This window comes from Melospiza melodia, chromosome 26 (genome assembly GCF_035770615.1).
Source record: "Melospiza melodia melodia isolate bMelMel2 chromosome 26, bMelMel2.pri, whole genome shotgun sequence".
In the NCBI taxonomy this organism is placed as follows: domain Eukaryota; kingdom Metazoa; phylum Chordata; class Aves; order Passeriformes; family Passerellidae; genus Melospiza; species Melospiza melodia.
This window is the reverse complement of record NC_086219.1, coordinates 3,547,150-3,572,964: the sequence shown is the minus strand read 5'-3', so window position 1 is coordinate 3,572,964 and position 25,815 is coordinate 3,547,150. Positions and strand designations below refer to the sequence as shown.

Here is a 25,815-nt window from a genome sequence, read left to right as displayed (position 1 = left end):
TGCCAAGCTGATCAGCTCCTGCTCCGTCATGCATCTGACCCACAGACCCGCAGGCCACGAGCAGGAGGTGACAGCTGGCCCTGCCACCCTCCTCATCAAAACAATAATAGTAATAATGAATAAAACCAGCAGCTCGCTTGAATCTGCCGTTGGCAGCTCCATGTAGAGGAATTTTCTGCTCACCAGCTGGAAAATCACTGCATATATGCAACAGGCCTGGATAGGGGATGTGACAGAGACTGGGTACATCTCGCCCAGCCTGCTCTGGCACTCACCCACTGCTGCGCCGTGGCTCCCAGCAATGCCTGGGGAAGAAACCTGTGGTTTTGGGAAGCAGGCTGGGTGCCCTGCCCATACCTGCCAGCAGCACAGACCATGTCTCACCTGGATGAGAGCCTGGGGTGCCTGCGTGAGCAGTCAGTCCCGTGCTGGCCGCAGGCTGAACAGGCACAGGGCCCACGGGGATCCCATCATGAGGAAAACAGCCCCCAAAAAATACAGGATGGAGAGACAGAAGCTCAGGAGCTTCAGGCCTGGCAGAAGAAATGGTGAGGCAGCAGCACCTGGGCTGCAAAGGGACCGGGGACCGGCCACAGGGCTCGGGGCTCCTTCCATCGGCATCCCGCCGGTCACCGAGACAAGGAACGGACTAAGAGACGGCAGCAAACTGAAGGGAGCTGCAGGAACCGCGGCGTTTGACTCACTGTGCGCAAATCGGCTCGGGGGGAAATCTAATGTTCCCACCCCCGTGTCACCGGGGCTTTGCCGGCGGCTCACACCGTGTCACCGGGGCTCCTGCCCTGCCGCCGTACGGTGACAGGCCGCAGGCTACCGGAGCATCACGAGCAGCGTTCCCTTCGCCTCGCCGCGGGAAGGCGAAGGGGCACAGCCAACCCCTCCGCTTCCCCGCAGAGCACGGGGTCCCACCGGACCGAGAGCAGACGGCGGGGCGAGGGCCCCTCTCTCCGCGCCAGTCGGGAGGGGCATGCGGCGGGGTGGCCTCGCCCGTAGCGCTGCCCGCGGCCCTGCCCGGTCCCACCGCCCCCGCCATCGCCCGGTGGTCCCGGTGGTCCCGGTGTTCCCGCCGGCCCCGCTCCCCCCGCGCCCCCGCACCTGCCCCGCGTCCGCCGCTCCCGCCGCTCCGCCGCCCGCCCTCGTGGGGGGCGGCCCCGCCCCGCCGCGCCTGGCCCCGCCCCTCCCACCGCCCATTGGCCGCGCCGCCCGCCTCTCGCGCCGCATGCAAATGACGAGGGCGCTGCGCCGTTCCTATTGGCTGCAGAACAGGCCGGGCCAAGCGTGAGGACCCGCCCCGCGCGGTGCGGCACCATCGCCCTAGTAACCCGATGCTGAGCCGGGCGCGACCACCCGCTCTGAAAGGGGGAGGCCGCCACTGCCGCCGTCTGTTCCGTCCTGCAGTCGCATCCCGCGCCCGTGCAGAATCACTCCGAGATAGTCTCAACGCTGACTGTCAGCGCTTCCTGCCGGCGACGGGGCGTGAAAGGTGGGCGGCGAGGCAGCGAGCGGCGGCAGCGCGTCCATCCCTCCCCTCGGGCCGGCGCGCGGTTGGTTGGGCCCAAGAAGATGGCGTCGGGGCGCGGTGAGTGAGCGGGGGGGGATGCGGGTGCCGAGGGACGGGGCTGGGTCCTGTCCCGCTCCCTCACACCGGGATCCCGGGGGTGCGTGGGCGGCCGCGGGCCGGCCCTGCCCTGGCTGTTCCCCTGTGCATCCCCATGCGGGGCGGGCGTGGGCAGCGGCCGTGCCCACCCACGTGCGGTGGTTGCGCGGGTCGGTCCGTGCGCGCTGACGGCGCGGGGTCCGTGTGGCTGTGTTCCCGCAGGGTGCGTGTCCCCCCACGGTGCTCCAGCCCCGCGCCCGCCCTAGCTGGCGCCGGGAGGCAGCGGCGACCCCCGGGAGGCGATGGGCGAGTGGGAGCGGGTGTTCCGGCAGCACCGGCCGCTGCCGCCGCACCCGCAGCGGGGCCGGGCCCGGCCCCCGCCCCGCTCCGCCGCCTTCCGCTGCGTCCTCAAGCACCTGCACGGCGCTGCCCTCTGCCAGGTAGGGGCGGTCGGCCCCGCGGGGGGACCCCGGCAATGTCTTGCTGCACCCGTTGTTTCCTCTGAGTCTCACTTTCATGGAATAGTTTAGGTTGGAAGGGACCTTACAGATCATCTCCTTCCACCCTCCTGCCTTCCGCTAGACTAGCTTTGCCTTTTCCAACCTACTGGCTTTGAACACTTCCAGGGATGAAACAGCCGCAGCTTCTCTAGATTACCTGTGCCAGTGCCTCATCACCCTAACAAGGAAGAATTTCTCCCTAAGATCAAACCTGAATTCCTCTCTTTTAGTTTAGCCCCCCCCCTTCTCCTTATTCTGTCACTTTCTGTGTACGTACAAAGTCACTCTCCATCTTTTTTCTAAGCCCCTTTCAGCATTCCTATCCATGTGTGTGAGCCTGAACTCCCCATGATGGCTTTTAAAGCAAGATGGTTTTGGGGAGAACTAATTGGAGATCTCCTGGAAGCACTAAGTTGTTTCAATACCTGTAAATCTGAGTTAGCATTTAATTAATTTTCCATTTAGTTTTTTGTTAGCTTAGACAGGTATATTTAAATTAAATTTTCTGGATAGCACTTTAACATCAATTGCCTCTTTATTCTATGCTTAATGCTCAATTTTCCCACTTTTCCTTTGCTCTGTCCACCTCTGGCTTGGAGGCAGCTACTGCAACAATGCATGAAGCTGTCTGTGGCCATGATTTGGGCATCCCTTAGAAAACAGGAATTATATCTCTTACCAAAGTGTGTGCTGAGCTTTGGGGCCACAGAGCTGGCCTGTCCCCAGAGCTGGTGCTTTGTGCCTTGCAGGGAGCCGAGTACCAGCTGCGCCTCTCCCTTTTCGATGCCACCTACCACCACTTCTTTGGGAGGACGTGGAGGAGCAGCTGGAGAGCTGCCAGCCCTGCCCCGCCACGCTCGGCCAGGGCCGCCTTCAACGAGGTGGGGAAAACACAGAAGCAAACCCCTTTCCATCCATTTTGCCCAGGGTGCATCCCAGACACCGCCTGTTTATTAAGGTTTATGTGTGGTTTATTGAGAAACTGCGGTGCTGGGTTTCCTCTGAGGCCAGTGCCACCGTGGGAGCAGTGAGTGCCACCGAGTGCCACCTGCCGTGTTTGGAGCTGGCAGCAGAGAGCAGTGTTTCCCCACAAATGGGAAGGAAGGGAAGGAGCAGCTGCCCACCCTCCTGCACAGCGCTTCTCTCTCTGATCTGGGAGCTAAACTCTCCCAAAATCTTCCATCTGCTGCTGGTACCAGCAAAGCAGGGTGTCCCTTAATGGGAAGATCCCACTGCCCCACAGCATGACCCATGTTTTCCAATTCATAGCTCTGTTTCCACCTCCTCAGTGCTGCAGGTGAAGTGAAGCACAGCTGGGCCCTGTCCTCTTCCTTCCTTTACATCAACAGTGACATTGAGGTGCTTTGATGTGTGCATTTCTCTCCCAAGTGTTTCAGTACTGTCCCACCCCGGCCTGTTTTGAAGAGGGATGGTTTAAAACTAGGGCAGAGAGTGCTGCAGAGAGAGCTGAATGCTGGGAGGAGCTGCCTTTCCAAATACATTCCCAGCGTCTGCAGGCTTCCTGGGTGTTTGCCATGTGGTTGGGAGCAGTTGGCAGGAATTTTGGGGTGTTGGGGGGCCGTGTTGCAGCCTCTCTGTGGTGGCTGAGTTGTGTTGCCTGCAGGGTCTGACAGAGGAGGGGTGATGTGCATGCGGGGTGGGATCTTCCAGCTGTGGGAAAGTCAGCAGCTCATTGTTAGGAGCACTTCAGGTGGAGCTGGAATTGATTTGTGACAGGTGAGGTAAGGAGGAAAGTCACTGCTCCTCTGCCTGTGTGTGCCGAGTGTATACTTACCAGAGCAGGAAGGTGTGAGGACAGGGATCAGAGGGTTGTGGTGGATTTTGTCCTCAGGGCAGAGGAATGAAATGACAGAAACTGCTGTGTGCAATCAGGAGGGCCCCTCGAGCTCAGTGGCACAGGGCATTCCCTGTCCGGGCTCCCTGTGCCTTGGCAGGGTGAGCCTTGCTCTGCAGGCACAGCAGTCAGGCCATTAATCCAGCACCTCACAGTAAAGGCTAATGGAATAACGATTTATGTCTCAAGGTTGATGTGGGAATGTCTCTCTCTGTTACTCCTTCCTGACAGCCCATATTGCAGTAAACATTTTCCCTGAAACACTGAGGTAATGAGTTTTTAATAGAAAGATGAACCTAGCGTTAAATTCTGTCCTGGGGAGGTGACCTGTGTCCTGTCCCCTCCTTCCCTTAGGTCCAGGCTACTCCTATGTCTCTCCCCATTTCAGGAAGGTTTCCAACTCCTTTTTTTTCCTTTTTTTTTTTCCTGCTCTAATGCTGTAGGTCTGGGATGCATCAAAGCCTCGTTCATTTGGGGTCTGCAGCCTTCTGGAAAACAGGTGTTGGCAACAAAAAAAAAAGCTAAAAAAGAAAAAAAATGATGCTTGAGACTTAAGGGCTGAGATTTTGTAGCAGTGTCAGAAGTGATTTGCCATTAGCTTCTGTCTGGAAGCTTTAATGGATGTTCTGGTTGTGCCACTGAGTGTCCCAGCACAACAGGCATTGCTCTGCCTGCATCTGCCACTGCCAGCTCTGAAGCAACCCATGTCTCTCCTTTCCTGTCCCAGGTCGTTTATTTCCACACCTCCTTGAACCACCCTGGCATTGCTGCTGTCGTGGAAGTGGTAATGAGAGCCGGGAAAGGGGGTGGGGGCTCTCAGCACCTTTCCTGTGGCTTTGGGATCATCCCCCTCTTCCACGGCGGATCAGAGGTGACAGACCCGACCACTGAGGACAGAGCGTAGGTTCCCCTGCTGCTGTGTCACAGGTCACACTGAGAATTGAGGTGGCAACCTGCATGGCTGCTTTGGTTGGGGAGGGGAAGGGTGGTCCTGGGGCTGCAGAAACAGAGACAGCACTTAGAAACCTGGAATTCTTCACTCTGGCGAAGCAGTGGGTTTGGAAGGAATGCCTGTCCCTTCCCTAAAAGGCTTTTCCAGAGTGGGTTGGGGTGGGTTTTGCTGCTGAGCAGGGGCTTTGTGGAAGATGGAGATGCAATGGAAGATGGAGATTGCTTCAGGGTGGATTTACTGACTGCTGCACATGTGCTCCTTGCTTTCAGGCTGAAGCTGTACCATGGGACACCACGTGCCCTACTGCACCCACGCTTCCAGGACCCTGTGGAAAGTAAGCAGCAGCCAGACATGGCATCTCAGCCCTTCTTGGTGGCTTCTCTTACCCAAACGTGTGTTCAGTGGATGTGCTTTACTGCCAGCTGGGAATGGCCTGGCTGGGCAAACACAGGTTTTCCTTTGCTCCTAGCAGGTGTACTCACAGATAATGATTCATTCAGCATTGGGGCTGTGAGGCTGTCTCTCCAGTTTTGGTCATTTTGGGATGTTTTTTCTTCAGAGAACAAATACATGACAGTGATGGAGAAGAGCCACCTGCAGTATGGCCTGAAGTCCCACCAGCCCCTGGAGGCAATATTTCACCTGCTTCCTGAAAACCTGCTGATATCTGGGCTGCAGACTGTTCCTGGCTTGCTGCCGGCACGTGGAGACACAAGTAAGAGCTCTTTCCATTTCCCTCTGCCTGTGCTGCTCCTGCTTTAAGGCAGTGGGTCCCTGTGAGGCTGTGGGCAGGGCAGGAGGGCATTGGGAGGGCATTTGTGGCAGCACAGTGGTTTCTCTGCAGTGTCACCCCTTGTCAGGAGCATCCCCCCTGCGGGGAGCCACTGCCCTCATGCTCAGAGCTCAGTCTGGAATCTGTCAAAATGGCTCAGTCAGTTCCCTGTCCGTTAATTGCTTTGCTTCTGGGAAGCTGCAAGGGATAAGTTATGGCTGGTTTAATTACAGTTGTTCAGCAGAATCTTAAAAAGAGCTTTTGCAGCCTGTTTAAACTCCTCAGGTGGGTTCAGCATCGCTGGGGCCTGACAGGTTTGGGAGCATGAGCTCTTGCCCACTCGGCTTTTGTTAATCTCTCTTTATGGCACGTTGCCCTTTGAGCTTCTGCAATTAAAATATGTGAGCTGAAGATTCAGAGGGTAAAAAAATTCCTCAGAGTTCTGCAGCTGAATTATTCTTCAGATTCCTGCCTGGAAAACCTACTGCTGATGGCTTTGGGGTGTTAACTGTTGGTACTGAAGCTGAGCAAGGTCTTGAAAGCAGCTGAATCCCTGCAGGTGTTCAGGCCTGTACTCAGAAGCTGAGTGGGCAGAGCCACTGCTGGCATTGCAGGACACCCCAGCACAGCAGTGGTGGCTTTCTGTTTGCTTGGGAAACCTGTGGCCACCACCTTGGCTTTCAGGTGACTGCTTGCAGAAGCCCCGGCTGATGAAGACGGTCACCTGCTATCTGGAGCGGCTTTTCATCCAGTTGTACCCTTCCCTGGAGGAGTTTGAGGAGGAACTGCTGGATTTACTGAACAGCGATCGCTTACTTCAGGTAAGTAGGGTGCTGTGAGGGTGGTGAAACCCTGGCACAGGTTGCCCAGAGAAACTGTGGCTGCCCCATCCCTGGAAGTGTCCAAGGCCAGGTTGGATGGAGCTGGGAGCAACCTGCTCTAGCAGAAGATGTCCCATGGTAGGGGGTGGAACAAGAAAATTCCTCAAGTCCTTTCCAATCTCAACCATTCTGTGATTCCATCATTCTAGGTACTGCCAGTGTGGTTGGGGCAGGGAAGGCACAGTGTAGAGCAGTAATTCTAGTGTCTGGAATTATGGGTGGGGTGAAAAGTGTCAGGTAAGTGAAATTCATGCATTTGTTTCTCTTGGAGTCTCCAATTTTTTCTTTTGCTGTGGAAGTCTTTAGCTTGTTTTGCTATTGGATTAGTACTTGTGTGCTCTGTCTGGGCTTTGTTTTGAACATCCAGACACTCATAAGCAGAATTTGGGTTTGCTTTGCTGTGGGAAATGCAGAGATGAGATGCAGTGTGTATCGAGTCCATCCCTTTGGAGTGACAGCCACTGGCCAGGTCCTTTCTTGCCAGATTTGCATCAACTCTGCCATAAAGACAAAAGATTTTAATATCATCTGCTGGGGGAATACACCCTGTTTTTTGAATTTCTGAAGGGTTGCCTATATTCTTCTGGTTGTGATCAGCACAGAGAGTGCTGCCCAAAGGTGTAAAACATTCCTGTCACAGGCTAACACTGCCCCTGACGGCGAGGAGGTGGTGGTTCGGGAGCGGCGGCTGCACGTCGGCGTCCACAACGGGCTGCGCTTCGTCCAGGCTCCGCAGGTCGCTGTGCTGGTGCCAGGGGCAGAATTGTCACCAGGTCGCTGCCAGGGCGTGCCCAGCTCTAGAGCCAGGTAAGGGGAGCTCCTCTAATGCTGCTGCTGTTTCCCTCCTGCCTCGGGTGTCTCTCACAGCCACTTCTCCATCCCGCACAGGGACGCAGGTCAAGCCCTGGTGCTGAGGAGCCGCATCCAGCTGAGTGAAATGGTTCCTCACCCGGCATTCAGGGTCTGCTTCCAGCTGGAATATGTCTTCTGCAGCACGGGGAGAGGTGGTGGCAAGGTAGGGCTGAGCGTGTGTGTGCCTGTGAAAGAGCAGGGATCCATTCTGGAGGAGTGAGCCCTGCTGAGGAGCTCCTTCCTCTGCCCATTTCACCATCCTGCTTCTCCAAGTCCTTGTTGCATGGCTGTGCTGTGTAATGTGTGGGTGCCTTCCACAGCACTGGACAAAACAACCTGCATGGCTCAGTGAATTATTTTAATGACATGTGGTTGCATTTCTCCACTGTTTATATTTAGATGGAGGAATGTAGCCTGCAGCATTCCCATACTGTTCTGGCAAGGTAATTTAGAAAATTTCAGCTTTTTTTGTAATATCAAAAAGGCTTTTCTTTAGAGTTTGGCATTTATGCTGAAAAGAGGTTAATCCATCCCACTCTTTTTTTTTTTTTTTTTTGATTGTTTTTGCCCTGAATGATGAGGTTTTTCTGGGTGCTTCAGCCTGATGTTCTCAAGCTGTAAAGGCAGGAGAAATCTCTGAGGGTGGTCTCTGCAGTCAATATACTCTCACCTACTTACTGATCGTTTACTCCTATCTTAGTTTAACCTTTCTGCAGGTTAAACCCAGCTCAATGAGTACTGTGTATCCCCTCCAGAGACCTTGTGTTGTTGGAGCCATCAGCTCCTGGCTGGCTGAATCGATTGCCAGGCCTTAGAGGCTGTAATCGTCCCGCTAAGATGTTCATTGAAAATGTGGCAAATGCCTCTTGTTAAGCTGTCCAGAGCCAAAGTAGGGAGAATGGGCATTTGTAAAGCAGGATACCTGTGCCAGACCAGAGGGATTTGTACTGAGAAGGGAGACACTGAGCTGTGCTGTTGGAAGTTGTTGGGGCCAGCTGTGTTGGAAAGCTGAAGCCCAAGATCCCATGGAGATTTGGGGTTCCAGAGGCAGATGTGTTTGGCTCTGTGGGGAGGGCTGTCTGGGGCAGCAGTGGTGCAGTCCCTGTGGTGCAGCCCTGGGGCAGAGTGGTTAATCCCAAAGCTGCTTGCAAAGCTGATCACCTTGTCCTTGTCCTCCGTGCCATAATTAGCTGTGAGGGGGAGGGTGGGTGCTGGCAGAGCCCTCTCTTGTTTCTGTTCCCCTCCTTCAGTTTGAGGAAGGCTGTGGATGTGCTGGGTAAGTGGAAACCTTTCCCCTCTGCCAGGGATGGGGGTCCAACATATATCCCTTCATGCAGCTGCTTGAGGGAGGGGTTACAGAGGCATAAAGTCCTGGAAAATGAAATGTCTTCAGAACGGGACGGAGAGTGGTGCCAGAGCCAGGTGTGAGGAGGTTGCGGTGGGGCATGAGAGGCAGTGCCTGTCTGGCAGCACCCATTCCTGGGTTCTGGCAGTGATGTGGGGCTGCCTGGCAGTGAGTGGGGCTGCCTGGCAGTGAGCTGGGGCTGCCTGGTGCTCACTGTGCTCCCCCATCCCCAGGCCCTGTCTGGCAGCGCCCGCAGCGAGGCGGCCGACATGCGCTCGGTGCGCTGGGCTGTCTGGAGCCCCGTCCCGGGCACTGGTGACACAGATGTGATCCTCCCCCTGCGTGGTGGCGCCCGCCGTGGCCCCTGCCAAACCTTGGTCTACAGGACCCCCCCCAGCTCCCGGCAGGTAAGGGTGTGCTGGCCCCTGGCAGCTTTGCTTGGTGTCAGGGCGAGGGAGCCGCTGTCGGAGGCACGAGGAAGGCTGCGTGTACCGCGCTGTCTGAAAGCATTTTTGTTGCCAACTTCAGGGGAAGCACGTGGAGTCTGGGACTGTCCAATTCCATGTTTCCACTGATTCGGAAGAACATCTTGTAACTGCTGCAGAGATCCTATGTAAAGACAGGGACGAGTCGAAGAAGCCTCCTACGCCATCGCTGAGTGAGTGTTTTCCAGATCGCTGACATTTAAAATATAGAGTGTGGCACTGGTGTCTGCTCGGGAGAGAAAACAAGACTTCAGTGAGTTTCAGCAAGCTAGTTATGAATTACTGGAGTGAAGCAAGATTTTTGTCAAGTTGAATTCAGCTCTCACTTTTTAACTTGCAAAATTCTCATGTGATAGTATTGCTGAGCCATGTGCAAAATCCTCAGGAATTGCTAGCACTGCCTCTGCCTGCTCCCATTCTGGATGCAGTGACCACACCAGCACCACGTTCTCACTGCAGGTGCTGTTGCTCCTTTCTCTGGACTCAGTGTCTCTTCAGACATGGGAACAGGAGAGATGTCAATCATAGGCTGGGGAAAAACAATCTGGTTGTGCCACCACTGAGGGAGTGTGACAGCAGCCTGGGTTGGGTTGATGTGTGCAGGATGTGTTGCTGCCTGGCTGGGGAAGAGGAGGAAGCATCTGTTTGTTGTTTGGGGGGCTGTGTGTTTGGGGTTCCAGCATCCCTCTGCTCTATTGGAGATGGAAGGAAAAATGCTGTGGGCTTAAGTTTGGGCATGAGGTTTTGTCCCTGCACTGTGCTCCTAAAAATCCTTTGACTTGTTCCTCTCTCATCCCCCTTTTGTGATTGGTGGGAAGCAAACTCTCCTTTCTTTGCAGTGCTGCTCCTGCTGGGGTCCCAGCTGTGTCTGGGGGTGATGCTTCAGACAGCAGGCAGTGTTTCAGTGTGTGTCACATCTCCCCAGCTCTCTGATGAGCTATTTAGTGTCAGCTTAGGGGCCAGGCAATGCCCATTACTGTGTGTTGCTGTTCCATGCTGGTTGCAGTGCTGTGGAACCACAAGATGGCAGTGGCACCTTGGCTTTGCTGTGACAAATCCCGTGTTTCTGCTGGTGAGGAGCCAGGATTGCTGCTGGGAGGGGCTTTGGTGAGGAAAGCTTTAGTGGCAGATGAAGGGGTCTCGTGATGTCAGGGTATGTGGGGTTCATTTCCCTGCAGTACAAGCTGCATCATGATTGGTACCTTCTTGGTGCTGCTTGAAGAGTTTTTCCTGGTGCCTTTGAGCTGTAGGTGGCTGGGATGCTGATGGAGTTGTGGTGTGGTGAGGGGAGAGGGAAGCAAGTGCTGACACTGAGCTTCCAACCTGGTGGTGGTCTGGAGAGCTCCAGCTTGGGGGAGTGTGCTGGGCTGTGTGCTGTGTCCCTGGTGAGGGGAGATCCTCATCAAGGTGATTTTCAGGGACAAATTCCCTGGCATTTCCCAGCTCCGGGGGGCTTATGGCACAAAGGAGGGCTTGCTAGTGCAGTGGTGGTTCCAGAGCTGTGCCTCCCTAGCCTGTGTTCCAAGGTACTGTAGAGACTATTGGGTTAACATTTTGTAGAGAAATGTGCTGCTGCCTGGCCCAGGGGAGGCCAAGAGCTTCATCTGTCAGCTCAGATGCTGGTGTTGCTGCTGTATCTGTCCATCCTCTTCTCAACGCCAGCCAAAGCCATCCTGACTGGAAGGAAACAATATTGCATGAGGGAAACGGGGTGGTTTCCTTTACACAGCAGCCAGCATGGAATAGCTGGGATCTGTGTGGTGGAGGGAAGCAAATTAAGGTCTGAGCATCACGTGGATGCAGAGAAGGAACATCTGTGCCCCTGCTCTGCTGCGAAGGACCCGCGGCTCAGCGAGCTCAGCTGTGCTGGCTCCAGAGAGCAGCCGAATATAAACACGGTAAAGCTGCCACCGTTTCGGGGCACAAATGCTCCAGCACTTGAAGGGAGTGACAAAAAATAACGGGGAAACGATGAAAACCTTAAGTATCCTAAAACTTTCACGTCTCATTAAGCATCCCACTTAGGCAGCACCGCGTGGCCGTGAGGCACCGCGGCGCTGTCAGGGGATGGGGGAGCTGTTGTTTGTGGCACAGTTAGCCTGATTCACGGCAAAATAAAGGATGGATCTGGAGATGTGCTGTGTTAACCCCCAAGCAGCAGTTCTTATTGGGAAATAAGTCAAAAGAAGTGTTTGGGTGATGGTAAACTGCTTCACTGTGCTGCCTTCGCACCTAAAATTGGAAAGGGCTGGTGGGAGGACAGGGCGGTTTGGTGGCATTGGTGCAGCTGCAGTTGTGGGGCATGGGAGTTTTGGTTCCTCTACAGCATCTCTCCTGTCCCTCTCCACAGGAGTGCCAGCCCCACGGCGAACACCAGTCTCCCCACGGGGACCAGGGGTAAGTGCCACATGCACCAGTGGGTGTGGGTGGTGGGCAGCAGCATTCCCCAGGGATGGGCCCACGTGTAGGATGTGCTTCTGGACCCATCCCTTGCCTGTTTTCCTGTGCTTCTGGACCCATACCCTGCCTGTTTTCCTGTCTGCTGCAGCCAAGAGGCACCAAGTGTCCTCAACTCCACCTCCTCCAGGCAGCAAAGCAGCTCCTGCCTGTGATGTGCTGGGAGAGATTCCCTGTGCCCTTTTCATACTGCAGGAGTGAGGGCAGCTCTGGTTTTTGACAGCGCAGATTTGCTGGGTGCTGCTGTCCCCAGTATGTGCTGACAGAGACACATGGCTTGTTCGTGCAGAGCTCCCAGGATTTAAGGAGAGCTGTGAATACTGAGAGCCCTCTTTATGCTGTTTTATATCTTGATGCAGGAATCAAGGCACGCAAATATTTTTGATGAAATGAAATGCCTCATAAGGCCGCATTAAGCAGTTTGATCTTCCTGCTGCTTGTGCTCATCCCTCCTCTTGCCAGGGAGCGAGCAGCAGGGAAATGACAGTGGAGGTGCAAACCCTTGTGTGGCCAAGTTGTAACACTTCTTGGTGGAATGACAACACCGGGGCACGTGGTGACTGAGCTCCTCTAGCACAGAGGGGCTGCTGGCTCAGCTTGCCTCAAGGGCTGCCTCAGGGGGGCTTGCCATTCTCTCACCAGCTCTCAGTGTCCCAGCTCGTGGCCTCACCACGGAGCACAGGCCAGACTCTGCAAGACACCACACAGGATGGGGGCATCACCCACCTGGAGGCCGACCTGGGCTCGCCAGACACGGAGCCCTGTGCCAGTGACCAGCTGCAGGCGCTGCCCTTCACCCCGCTGCAGCTGCCCATGGCTGCTGTGGGGCTGCAGGCATGCAGGTGATGCTCAGCTGCCCCTCCCCAGGCTCCTGTGGCCCCGTCACCTGGCCTGCCAGGGTCCCTGTGGCCCCATTTGTGGAGCTCACCCCTATTTCTCCATCAGTTCCCATGTGTCCCTATCTCGTGCTGCTCTGGCACGCCTGCACGCTGCTGGCTTCCCAGACATCCTGGACTGCAACCAGGAGCCAGTGGAAATCTCAGAGCCAGTGGAGCTGGGCAACTTCAACTTGCGGCTGGAGGAAGCTGACCCTCTGCAAGGCAATGAAATAGTCCTGCAGTTCCTGGCTTTTGGAAGGTGGGATGGCAGCTCGTGGTCTTATGTGGGTAGATCCCAAAGGCTTCCTGGACAGAGTCCTTTCCAAATTCCCCTAACCCTCCTCTCTGCTTGGGCAGGAGATGTCTCTTCTTTTGCACCTGCTTTTGTCCTCCCTGGGCACTTTTTAAGTCATAATCCAGTTTTTTAAAATTGGATCCATAAGCCACAATGTGATGTCAGAGCTCATTAATGCAGGGTTTCTCCAGAAATGCAAATGGAGTTGGGAAAATTGGCACCCAAGGGGTGGCTTTGGCTGGATAAGGCCCCACTTCTGTTTTTTCCATGGCTGGCAGTGTGCTGTGGGAAGGTAGCACGTTGTCTTTGCTGGGCGCCTCCATCACAGCATATGGCAGGAGACAGCTGGAATTACGAAGCTTTTTGGGAAGTTAAGGCAAACCGTATGGCCGCTGTCTTCAGAAAAGTCCAAATACTTGCGGTGCTGCCAATCTTCTCTTGTTGTTCTGCCTCTTGGCATGTGCCAAATGCACGAGTAGCTCATGACAGAGTGGCAGCACCGTGCCACAAGTAACCCAAACCCCTCTCTCTCTCTCTTCTCAAGAGATGCCCAGGGCGGCGTGGAGGGGCTGTGGCCAAGGACTGTCTTCCTCACCTTCCAGTTCTACCGTTTCCCACCGGTCACCACGCCCCGGCTGCAGCTGGTCAGCATGGAGGGGGGGCTGGCCACCGAGCTGGCTGTGCCAGCTCAGCTCCTTGTCCGTGTCAATGAGGATGGGACCCTCACCAGTAAGCTCTGGTTTGAGCATCTGTGTGCTTCTCTTCTGTTGGGTGGATGAGGGCTTGCTTCTGGCCCAAGGGATGGGCTGGTGTTAATAGCAAACCTCTGCTGGTTTGCACATCATGGAAAATAATTCTAAACATCCGGTGTTTGAAGGAGTACACAGTGGTCAGTTGTGTGAGGCTTCCCACCAAGCCAAGTGCCATGTCTGTGCTGGTGTGGTGTCTTGCAGAACCACCAGGCTTGCAGCTGAAGTACATGGTGGATCCAGCTTTCCTGAGGCCCGGGGAGCAGCGCTGGTTCCTGCGGTACCTGGCTGAGCACAGCCTCCAGATTGACGTCTGGGATGGAGACTCCCTGCTCCATTTTGGGTCTGCTGCCATTAAACTGGAGGTACTGGTTAGATTGAAGGTCTTTTCCTGTGGCTGGTAATGCTGAAGGGTCCCTTGCCTGTATGGAGTGTTAGAGAAGAGCCCAGCTCTCCCTTTGATCATGTGTTGAGATGCTGTTGCATTGTCCTTGTGTCTTCAGTAATGGAGATGCTGTCAGCCCCTCTGTGTTACCGAATCAGGTGTCAGCTTGACAAGCCCCTAATCACAGGATTTGTTATCTTTTCCTCCAAAGTGATGACAAAGCATTAACTTTCTTTGCCCTTCCCTGGAACTCTGGCAGTATTCTAGCACCAAGGCCTGCAGAACCGGGACATCCAGTGCCATTCATGCCCAGATGTAGAAATATGGCACAAAATGAGTGACACTCACACACTGAGGTGTCGAAGGCAAAAAAGGCACGTTCATTCTGGACCTCGATATTTATAGAATTCCAAAAGTGGGGGATGAAATTGCCACCTCTCCAACCACACTGGTCAAACCAACAGTCCATCAGTTCTCTCCTCCTCCAGAAAGGAACGCAGAACAATCATTATTTACATGAGAAACTCCGTTACAAAAACGTAAACATCAGAAGGCTTAGAAGAACAGGGCGACACCCAGACCCCTTGACCCCTCTGGACCAGACTCCCCAGTGACTCACTGCACTTTGTCCTTGCTTTGTGCCCAGCCCCTGCTGCGCCAGGGCCAGCTGGCTGTCAGGACCTACCACGAGCTGGAGGTGGCCACGACGGAGTACGAGCCGGACGGGACGGTGCTGGGCCGGGAGGCGCTGAGGCACGGCGCCCTGCGGCCCCTCGGCGTCCGTGTGGCTGTCAGGGGCCACCTCCACCTCTGCCTGGCCAACATTGGTGAGAACCCCCTGCTCACGAGACCCTCCGAGGCTGGGATGGGGCACACAGCATGCACCTGAGTGAGACCCAGGGGCAGCATCCTCCCCAGAACCTGCTGGCTGCTTTTATTTTATGTATTTAATTCTGTCCTCTAAATGTGCAGTGACTCCAGGTTTTAAAATCTTATCTTCAGAGGAGAGATTAGCTCCATATAAGATATCTTAAATCGTCATTTCCATACTTTGCCTGCAAAGGGCCGATAAGCTCCTGGGAAGGAGAATCTGAGATCCACAACCCAGGGAGTGGTTTAACTCACACCCTGACAAAGAGCTGCTGTGCCAGGACAGCAGCCACCCTTTGATTGTTGTTTTTCCCATTCTCTTTTTTTTTTTTTTATAAAATGAAAATACTGTTAGAAACAGGGTGGCAAAGCTTGGTACCCTTTCCTGAAGGATGGGGATGGGATGTGTAGGCTGGGCAAATACCTTGTGTGGCTCCACTTGGCACAGCCTTTGTGGGAATGGGCAGATGCAGCAGCATGTGGCCATGCAGGGCAAGGCAGAACTCAGAAATGAAGGTAAGAGCTGGTGAGGGGCTCAGGATGGTGTGTGCTCTCAGTGCTGCTCCATCCCTGGGCAGGTGGCTGTGTGACAGAACAGGCTCTGGGGAGCATGTGGGGCTCTTAGGGCATCATTGGTTTCCAGATATTCTCTCGTGCTTATGTTGTGTAAATTGGCTGAACAGGGCTGCAGGGAGATAAAAATTGGCAGTAGATTTTATAACAATGAAAAAGGATGGTTTCCACTCACTCCTGTCTCTCCTTGTGCAGGTCACCCATGCGAGGAGATCCCAGGGCAGCTGCCATCCCATTCCTGCATTGTCACTGCACCAGACAGCACTGTCACCGCCCCAGGTGGCAGGGGGTACTCCCTGAGCACTCCTGGTGGTGAGTCCTGCTGGGGCCTGGCCTGTCCCTCTCTGGGTTGAGGTGGACAGAGTCTCTGCTGCTGCAGTGCCGGCTGTGGGTCAGCTGCCCCTCTGGTGCTCCCCTTTCCAGCCCTGCAGTATTGCAGAGCTCTTGGGGGCTGCAGTATATGGGGGGATCCTTCCTTGGTGCCATGGTGGTCTCTCCCCACAGGCAGGAGGACGGCGTGGGCACGGAGGCTGGTGGATGTGGACAATGAGCTGGAGGCCGCGCTGCGCAGTCGCCGGCCAGAAGTGAGCCTGGCCCCCCTGGTCACCCTCAGTGAGGCCACGTCCACCCACGTGGCACTGGTGTGGCTGCACGAGGGTGCTGGTGGCAGCAGGGCGTGGGGCCAGACGCCTGTGGTGTCTCTGTGCTTATGGTTCCTTCCCTCTGGGCAGGGCTGGCCAAAGCAGCGTGCCTGGGACCTGCAGGTCATCGACTCCTACCGGGATCACATCAAGGGAGAGAGCATCTACCAGATGCTCAGCCAGGCCATCACAGCCACCCGCACTGTCCACGCTGTGCTGGGGACAGCTGAGTTCTTTGAGTTCGCCCTGAGGAACCCCTACAGCGTCCAGCACACCGTGACCATCGAGGTCGACCACCCTGAGCTCAGGTGGGGGCTCCCCTGTGTGCCTGTGGGGAGGTGCCAGGGAGGTGCCAGCTCCCTGCCAGTCCTCACCAGCACCTCTGCTGCTCACTGCCCCAGTGTCATCCTGGACCCCAGGGAGTGGCGCCACTTCAAGGAGCTGACCAAGAGTGTTACACCGGTGGAAGAGGATATGTTCCACCTCCGTGAGGACCTCAAGCCTCAGGTCTACCTGCGCCCCAGTGAGACTGTCCACATCCCCTTCAAGTACCAGACCTTCTCTGCAGACCCTGCTGTGGTTGCAGCACAGGTAGGCTGTTCTGAGCTGTTTTGAGCTGTTACAAAATGTTCCCCTTGGCTGTGGTTACTATTGCAGAGCAGGCTGGAACAGCCATGGGGAGCAGCAGCAGCTGCAGAGATGCTGCACCCTGAGGGAACTCACTCTTTCACCCCACAGGGGCCAGCTGGGCTGGGCACTGGTGCCAATGACAAAGCTCACTCCTTTGGGAAGAGTGGGGCCAAGCAGACAAAGCTCATCCAGGTTAGGGAGTCATGTGAAACACTGCTTGAGGGGCTGCATGGGAGGAGCAGAATCACAGGAAAACCCCAGCCCTCTCCTGCTGGTCCCCGGGACAGGTCTCCTTCCAGGTGAGCAGGGGGAAGCCCATTGCACTCCTACGGGTGAAGGTGGAGCCCCAGCCCCATGTGGTGGACCAGACCTTTCGCTTCTACCACCCAGAGCTCACCTTCCTGAAGAAAACCATTCGGCTGCCTGCCTGGCACACCCTCCCTGGTGAGTCTGTGGTGTGCCTGGCTGTTAGTCATCATCCATAGTTCATGGAGCCTTTCTGGAGGCACAGCAGCATGCAGAGAGCACATTGCTGCTTCCTCACGCCTTCACAGCCCTGGGCTCCTCGCTTGCTCTCCCTCTTTCTCTGTTAACTTCAGCCTGAATTCCCTACACTTGCACACCCGTGTGGTTTGCTGGTAGTCAAGCTTGAGGGGTTGTGTGTGCAGCTGTGGGGCAGAGAGGAAAGGCACAGGTAGGGGAAAAGCTGAAGGTGATTTTCTTGGTCCCTTGTCCACAGGCACGCCGGTGGGGGTGCCAGGAGGGCAGCCTGAGATGTTCGTTCGCTGCAGCGACCCCGACATCATTTGTGAAACCAAATCCTTGGTATGCTACACTTGGGCATCGCTGTTCCTCGTGTCCTCCTCCTGCAGATTGTTTGGGTTGGCAGAGAGCTGCTGATGTGGGTGCAACCACAGAGCATCCCTGTGTACCAGCACGTGGCAGTGACACAGTGGCAGCAATGAAGCTGGAATTGCTTTTTATTCCCAATTAAAAGGAGCTGTGTTGTTTTGGCGGGGGAGGCTGAGCATTGCCCCTTATCGCATCATGCAGCAGCCTGTACTTGCTTGTTCTTTTGAGCAAGTACCAGATGATTCAGATGCTGGGGAAAAGCAGCCTTTTGTTGGGTTTTCTGCTGCTTGGGGTATCCACAGGCATTTGCAGCGGGTGGGGGGACAGTGTGTCCTTGGGGTGCACAGCAAAGCCTGTCCATGCTGAAGGATGCTGGAGTAGAGGGGCAGCTCCATGCCCAGCCCTGCACCATCCCACTCCCTCCTGAAGTAGGAGGCTCTCCTGGGCTGGTTCCACAGCAGGAAGAGGTGGAAGGGAAAAATAAACTTGGGCATGTCCATGCAAATGGCAACGAGGGATAGTTGCTAATTGCTGTTGCGGAAAAGCGTTAGTATGGTAATTGGATTAGGGCTTGTTAGAAAACTTGTGGAAAATTTGCCAAAATTTGATTACAGATACAGACCTGGAATGTGATAGTCATTTGTATCCTCTTTTGTAATTAAAAATACTGGGAGAGCTCAGCCAAGCTGTATAATAACTTAATAACGTTTAACGATGTACCGAAAGCATCTGCTTTCGTATGGGAGTTGGTGGTAGCTCCCCCATTAATGGGAAGATACCCCTGGGGTCCTCATTAGCTGTTCAACTGCTGGGACAATGCTCTGTTGTCTATGCAGGGGCCTGGCGAGCCACAGGACATCTTTCTCAAAGTAGCTGGAGGACCAAGCCCGCAGATCAAAAAATTCTTTGTTGCTATTTATACGTAAGTAGCAGGACCCCAGAAGGGTGGGGAACATTGACTTCCACGGTGTGTGACAAGCCCTGTCTGTCTGTCCGTGCACAGGGACGCCTGGCTGGCAGCACCTGTGCAGATCTGGCAGTTCTACCTGCACTCTCTGCAGCGCCTGGATGTCGCCTGCACGGCCGGGCAGCTGACGCGCCTCTCCCTGCTGCTGCGCGGCACCGCGGCCCCGCGGAGGGTGCGCGCCTTCGCCTCCCACCCCCAGGAGCTGGAGGTAACCCCCGTGGTGGGCTTGGGGCTGGCTGGCCAAAGAAACCCCCTCCAGAAGGCAAAAGGCAACCCACACGGAGCCGTGAACAACTGAGAGCCGTAAAGCGTTTGTGATAATTATCTTTTGATTAGAGTTGTCATGTGTAGGATCATTGGCGCGAAACCCCGGAGGGCGAATTATCTGCGTTAATGAGACTGTCTGAAGACTCTCAATTTCTTTAGAATTCGTTCGTCCGTAATTGGAAATGTGAATAATAAAAGGCAGAAAAATTCCGTTGCTGTCCTGGAAAGGAAAGGCAAAGGCTCCTCAGGCAAAACCTGTGTGGTGGAACCCTTGGGCTGGGGAGGCCCTGAGTGTTCCCGAGTTGCTCTTGTCCTTCCTGACATGAATTAGTCCCAGAATATTCCTGGGGCTGGGAAGTATGGCATTCAATAGTGATGGAATAGGGGTAGAGATTTTTAAGAGCAATTGGGTGTAATTGATGCTTCAAGCTGGACTTTTCAGGGCTGTGCTCAGCCGTGGTGGGTGGCTGTACCTCCAGGTGTTGTTCCACAGGTGGATCCCAGCGGTGCCTTCCTCCTCCCTGCCAATGGCATTCAGGACCTGTACATCGGTGTGAGGCCACGGCGGGCTGGCAGCAAGTTCATCTACCTCAACCTGGTGGATGTGGAGTCCCACCAGCTGGTGTCCTCCTGGCTGCTCTGCCTGTCCTGCAGGCAGCCTCTCATCTCCAAGGTGCGGCAGCTCTCGCCACTGCGAAACGTGGCGATGGCGCCGGATCACTGGTCTCAGTTCTGCCCATAACCTGAGGCTGTCTCCTGCTTCTTCCTCTCTTTCCATCTGTGTTTTTTTTGGCGCTTGCCATCAAAAACACACATTTAGCCCTTGGGGTACTTGAATAATCTGACTGAAGCCCCTGGTAGAATGTCTTTTAGGCTGTTTTGGAGGCAGCCCCACGCTGAGGAGCGGCAGCTCGGAAGTATTCCCAGTTGTGAAATTAGAGCTGCAGCATGCTGCTTTCGATTAGCGCTGTGCTGGCAGAGGCCTTGCCTCAAAGACAGAAAATTAGATTTCCTGGCTAATGTGTTCCTTCTAAAAATGTTTTCCTGAACCTCTTGGTACTGGGAAAGGTTCAGATTGGCATTTACACCAATGTCCCATTGTCCTGCCACATGCTGCTTGTGCTATGAGGTGTTAAGAGAATCAGAGTAGTTGGGGCTGGAAGGGGCTGTTCAGGGTCATCAAGTTCATCTAGTTATCTGAGCTCTTCCAGGGAATGAGAAGGAGCTGGTTAGTCTCTGCTGCTCTCCCAGCCTTTTGTCCTTTGCACTTGTAATTAATTGTTGCTTCTTTTGATCAAAGGTGGGTTCTTTCCGTTGGCTGGCAGAGCAGATGCGAGGTGTGGGAGGGGAGGGCAGTGTGTGGGAGGCAATTCTCTGTGGTGGGTTTTGGGGAATGCCCGTTGTTGCTGCTGCCCACCCTGCCATCTGTGCCCCTGCTTGCCCCACAGGCCTTTGAGATCTCTCTGCCTGCGGGAGGTGGGAAAGGCTGCAACAAACGCATCACCTACACCAACCCCTACCCCTCACCCCGGCTCTACTTCCTGTGCACCAACCGCCCTGACCTGCTGCAGTTCAGAGAGGATTCCTTCGAGGTACGTCCTGCTGCCAGCACTCCCCCCTTGTCAGGCCCCTCATCCGGCCGGACCAGGCGATGCTGGGTGGGTGCTGGCCATGAGGGCCACCCTGGCTGGGGCCTGGCCAGGTCCTGCTGCCTCCTCCAGCCCTCTGTCCTGCAGGTGGCTGGAGGGGAGGTGTACACCATCGGCCTGCGCTTCGCCCCGAGCCAGACTGTGGGAGAGGAGGAGATCCTGATCCACATCAATGACCACGAGGACAAGAACGAGGAGACCTTTTCCGTGAAGGTCCTGTACCAGTGAGGCCTCCTGCCTGTCACTGCAAAGCTGCAGCTTCCTGTGCCAGCCCACACCACCTTGGGGGTGGCTGTGTCTGTCTGAGGGTGCTCATGACCCCCATGGCCTGGCTGTCACCTTGCCAGACAGGGGGGTGTCTCTGTCCGTGGCATCCCTGGGCATTGCCATGGGTGCTGGTGGTGCCACACAGCTCCATCTGCACAAATTGAGATGAGTGGATGTATTTGCTACAGCACTTTGTACTGCAGGATCTGTGTTTTGTTAGGCATGATGATATTTCAGGCACTTTTAATCTTTTTTTAACTTTAAAAAGTTTGCAGATTTGATTCTGCGGAATATTTTTAAAGTATTTTATATTCAGCGGTGAGTTTTGTACACACTAAGGCAGTTTTACGGGTGTTTTTGATACTTTTTACTCATCCTTGATGTATAAAAATTGCTGTGCACAACTGTCAGAGTGTGGCAGCATTTTCTTCCTGAGAAGATGGAAATCCTCAGCATCCCTGTCCTGTGGAGATGAGTCCTGGAGGTCTCCTGCATCACCCCCATCCCCTTCAGCAGCATCCTGGGGCTCAGGGCAGGGACCATAAATGGGACTGGGAGGGTGGGGCAGCCCACCAGCTCTGGGAATGCTGCCTCACTCTGCACAGGCCCCAGGCTGGTGAATTAGTGGCCCCGATAAAGTCGGGTGCCGAGTTCCTCTGCCTCCCTCGCACTGATGGGAAATGACAGCTCATATTTTAGAAATGATTATACTGTCTGCAGCACAGAGAGGCCCCGAAGTTGGGTTATTAAAGTAGATTAGCTGAATAATTTTTATTGCATTTTCACACAACGATATTTCTTGAGGCTTATGAATGAGCTGGTGCTGTACCTGCAGCACAGGCAGCTCGAGTGGTGAATGATGTGCCAGCATTCAGGGGATGCCAGCGCAGGGACTCGAGCTGAGCTGGTGCTTGAATGGTGCTGCCTGCTCTCCCCTGCAGCACATGTCTGTGGCACAAAATCTACAGAGCTGTCATCAAGAAAAGCTGATAAAACTTCCCCTGTAGGAAATGCAAATGCCTTGTGACCTAGCTGCTTGGCATTATGGCCACGACCCTTGGAGTTGCTGCTGCTGCTGCTGCTGCCTCTCAAACTCAAGTGTGGGGGCAGCTTCTTGGGTTCCCACTTCTTAATGAAGTCATCCCTGCTAATGACAATGAACTCGAGCACCCGTGCCTGGCATGCAGCTCGGTGTGCTCTTCCCATTTGCATGCATGTCAGGAGGGAAACTGGATTCCAGTAATGACAAAATTAATTTGCCCTAAAAACCTCGGTTTGTGTCTCATCACCAAGGTGTGCAGGGAGGGGAGGGATTGAAAAGTTCTTTCCATGGGTTCAGTAATTCTCAGGGGTGTTGTCCCTCCTGGAGCAGATGCAGATGAGACCTTTTGGGGACTGGAATGTCACTGCCTTGGCAAAGGCATTGCAGGAATGGCAGCAGAGGAGCAAGGACAGCAGGGAGGCTTGGCCCCAGCACCCAGGCCAGGGCGGGGCAACTAAAATCTGCAACTAGTGATGAGAAAATAAGGTAAAAATAAGAAAAACCAAGAGGGATGAAGCTCCTGCAGCAGCTGAGGGCCCTTTGGAAAGTGGCTCTCTGGATGCCCCAGCCTCAGCAGGGTTTGCCGCCAGCCCAAACTTTTAAACCCAGCTTGTTTTCCCCATTATGAGGAGGAAATTGCGACTGCCTGAGAAGCCTCTAATTAAACAAAGCCTCACTATAATATTTGCTGGGAGCTTGCCAGCCCTGTAATATGACATTACCGGGCATCTTTATTAGCTGAAATGAGTATTTAGCACCTCTGCCAAACCAAAAGCTGATTGAGGCGCATGGAAGCAGCACAGCAGCATCCAGCAAAGGCTCCTGCAACCTGCAGCATCACCCTGGGAGGCTTTCCAGTGAGACAAACCCTTTCTTGGTTATTTCCATGTCTCCCAAATCCAGCCCAGCAGCCCCAGCGTGGGAGTTTGGGAGGTTTATTCCCTGTTTCTCCCTCTTGTCTTCTGAAAGCGCGTCACCGACTTGATAAAACCTGATTTAATGGTTACAAAACCCAGAGATAAAGCTGCTCTTAATGGATTTCTTTAAGATCAAGGCTGTCAAATAGGAGGCTCAGAATCCTTTCTACAGTGAGAGCGACTGTATTAAGTGCACTCAATCACACCCAGGCGAAGGTTCCCTAAGTGAGACACTGGCTGGAGGAAATGCATTTTATTAGTGTCTCCGGAGAAAGGAGTCTGGCAGGAGCTGTGAGGAGCCTCTGAGCTGCAGTGGCTGTGCTCCTGTTCAGCTGCAATGGATGGGATGTGGAGCGTTTTGCAAAGCACACCCTCACTCCCTGGTTGGTCCTACAGAGAGGAGGGTGATGGATGTCATGGTGACATTGAGGAGCTGGCCTGGGGGAGAAAAACCCCCAGGGAAAGATGCTCACCTGGGGGTGGTGCTCACAAAACACACCTCAAAATCCACCCCATGGAGCTCAGCTCCTGCCAGGTCTGATGGAGAATGGGACATCCAAGGGGATGATGCTCAGAGGCTTTTGGAGGTGTCACGTGGAACTCACCCCAACCAAAGGGAGGGGTGGAAGGAGAGGGGCCTTGGTAGCTCTGGGCAGAGCAAAGCTTAAAACACAGATTAGTTTTTCATAACAATTCGCAGCTCCATAATGAGAAATTTGCAGCAGTTCTAAACTGCCGGTTGCTTTTAAATCATTTCCCGTCTTTCTGTCTCAGGCTTGACATTTGATGATGAATTGAGTCTCTGTGTTCATTTACCCACTGATTTACTGTACGGAGGTGGGAAACCACAGCCACCTTAGTGAAGGTCAACATGGAACATTTGCCTGTAATTTCCAAATACTATTAAGGTTTTTAAATAAACGTGTGGGTGCTGTAGGCAATGAAAGCCCCTCTTGCAAGGCTGATGCTGCAGGGGATTCTTCTGGGTGCTGAGAACGGGTTTGTGGGAGCAAAAGCAAATCACTTGGCTCATCAGCATGAGGGTACATCAGGCTGCACCCCAAATTTGTGTTTAGAGAGCGCTTGATTTTAGGGGCGCTGAGCTGCTCCTCACCTCCCAGCCCAGATTAGCACGAGGCTCTCATCCTGCTTTCCTGTGGCTTGCCAAATGCTGCATTCATCCCTGGGAAGTTGGAGGGAGCTGCCCCTGAGATGCTGGCTTTGTCTCCTGCTGCAGGACCTGGCTGTTCGTGGCTGTGGATGTGTTTGGGTGGTGTGAGCAGGAGGTTTGGCTGCGCAAATGTCACGCAGATCTTATCTCAGGGGAGGCATCCTTCAGTAATTACAGTAAATGAAAAGTCCTGGAAGCGAAGCCTTGGAGGCTGCAGCCTTCTGTTTATCTCCAAAGAATGTGTGGAGGGAGCTGGGAGCAGGAGGTGCTGGTGGCTGCAGTCCCTGTGGTGTGGGGATGGTGTCAGGGTTTGCTTTCACCCAGGGTGCAGGCAGCAGGATGCTCTGAGCTCTGCCTGCATCAGCCATCTGCCCCCTTGCTGCAAATTAATAAGCAAATTCAGGAAAAAGGAAAAAAAAAAAGAAAAAGTCTCTCTATGGATAATTTGTGCACAGAAAAGGGGCCAAATGAATTAAATAAATCATTTGCTGCTACACTGCTCCCGTTTGATTCCCTGCCTTTCACAGCAACTTTTTTCAAGCCTAATGGTATCAGATACCCTTTTGGCACCCATTTGCAGAGCCACAGGCCCCCCCTGCTGCTCCTTAATGCAGCTCATCTCCTGCCTATGGCTCCCAGGGCCTCTGCCAAATCAGCACTTCAAATTAAAGTCTTCCCCACCTCTCCCTGGTTTCCATGGAGATCCAAGTGGATGCTCCCTTCCTTCCTCCTCTTGAGCCGATGGAGAGGCTCCTCCTGGGGCCTGCCCTTGTGGGGCCTGGGAGTCTCTGAGCATCCAGCAGTTCTGCAGCTGCCTTTGCCTTGCGCAGACACTGGGCAGACCTGGTGGCTTCAATCCTGGTGTGCTTGTGACCCTGTCCCAGTGCCCCACTCCACAGCAAAGCATCCCAGCCATGCCAGGAACAGGTTCCCAGTGTAAGTTTTCCTCTCATGTTGGAGCTGATCCCACCTGGCTCCCCAAGGAGCTTGACCAGCAGAAACTCTTCTCCCTTGGTGGGAATCAGCTCCACAGCTGAACGAGGACCAGGCTGGTCTGTTTGTAGCATCTTTATCTAAACAATGAGTCTGCACACAGATTTCCCAAGCACTGCCTGGAGCTGTTTGTGTGGTGTGGAGTGGTGGTGGGAATGCCCTTGCACGTGTAAGTGAATGGGCAAATAGCTGCGAGATCTAAGGAGTGACAGTAATTATGGAACAAAATTATTATTAATGTACTAATTTACCTGGGAGCCAGGCTGTGTGTAATTACACTCTGGGATTACGAAAAGGTTAATGCATTTACCTTCCTAGGTATTTATAGATGTTTGGAATTGTTTTCTTTGTTCCTGGCCACGTGGGTCTGGCAGCCAAAGGGGGCATGGGCAGGTTTGTTGCTCTTTGCTTAAAATTGCTCACAGCGGGGTTTGGGACAGCAGCAACCCCAGCTCTGTGGCTCTGGGGAATCCCAGGGGGTGCTCACCAGAGGGGATGGATTCTGCTGCTTCCCAGAGCCTCTTGGATCATGGCCAGACAAATTCTCTGTAGCGTGTATAGCTGAGGGAACCTGTCCTGAGGGCCACCAGCATCTGGCATTTGGCTGCCTGGAAATCCTCCCAGTCTTCAGGCTCAGCAGTGCTGCAGCAGCCACCCAGGCAGAGAACCAGCAAACCCAACCTGTTGGTGCTTAACAAATCAGAACTTCACAAACACCTCATAAACTTTCCAATACTGCCAAAAAACCTCTACCTTTGAGGATGCTGTTCCCTATGCCTGGTCCACGTGTGTCCTTTGGCAGTCAGTGCTCAAACCTCTGTAAATCCTCCCAATCTTCAGGCTCAGGGATGCTGCAGCAGCCACCCAGACAGAGGGACCAGCAAACCCAACCTGTTGGTGCTTAACAAATCAGAACTTCACAAACACTCGGAAACTTTTCAATAGTGCCAAAAAG

At 54.2% G+C, this 25,815-nt stretch overlaps 1 protein-coding gene across 1 annotated transcript; it reads left to right on the top strand.

The window, feature by feature from the left end:
- Window positions 1-1,917: 1,917 nt before the first annotated feature.
- Window positions 1,918-21,141, top strand: NPHP4 (nephrocystin 4). Its single transcript, XM_063176841.1, has 28 exons — window positions 1,918-2,055; window positions 2,865-2,996; window positions 4,698-4,870; window positions 5,192-5,256; window positions 5,482-5,637; window positions 6,379-6,515; window positions 7,216-7,382; window positions 7,464-7,590; window positions 9,006-9,179; window positions 9,301-9,430; window positions 11,608-11,654; window positions 12,357-12,556; window positions 12,660-12,851; window positions 13,432-13,616; window positions 13,841-14,001; window positions 14,668-14,848; window positions 15,660-15,776; window positions 15,969-16,048; window positions 16,196-16,413; window positions 16,507-16,696; window positions 16,844-16,927; window positions 17,023-17,179; window positions 17,475-17,560; window positions 18,424-18,509; window positions 18,591-18,762; window positions 19,315-19,494; window positions 20,270-20,413; window positions 20,558-21,141. Exons 1-28 carry the CDS (start codon window positions 1,918-1,920, stop codon window positions 20,696-20,698), a joined length of 4,020 nt encoding a protein of 1,339 aa, XP_063032911.1. The 3' UTR covers window positions 20,699-21,141.
- Window positions 21,142-25,815: the final 4,674 nt, after the last annotated feature.

Bases quoted from the DNA above. Each gene is read 5' to 3' on its own strand.
- NPHP4 (XM_063176841.1), top strand. From the start codon at position 1,918: ATGGGCGAGTGGGAGCGGGTGTTCCGGCAGCACCGGCCGCTGCCGCCG. The intron at 2,997-4,697 runs GTGGGGAAAACA...TTCCTGTCCCAG, and splicing joins CCAGGGCCGCCTTCAACGAG to GTCGTTTATTTCCACACCTC. The intron at 14,849-15,659 runs GTGAGAACCCCC...CTCCTTGTGCAG, and splicing joins CCTCTGCCTGGCCAACATTG to GTCACCCATGCGAGGAGATC.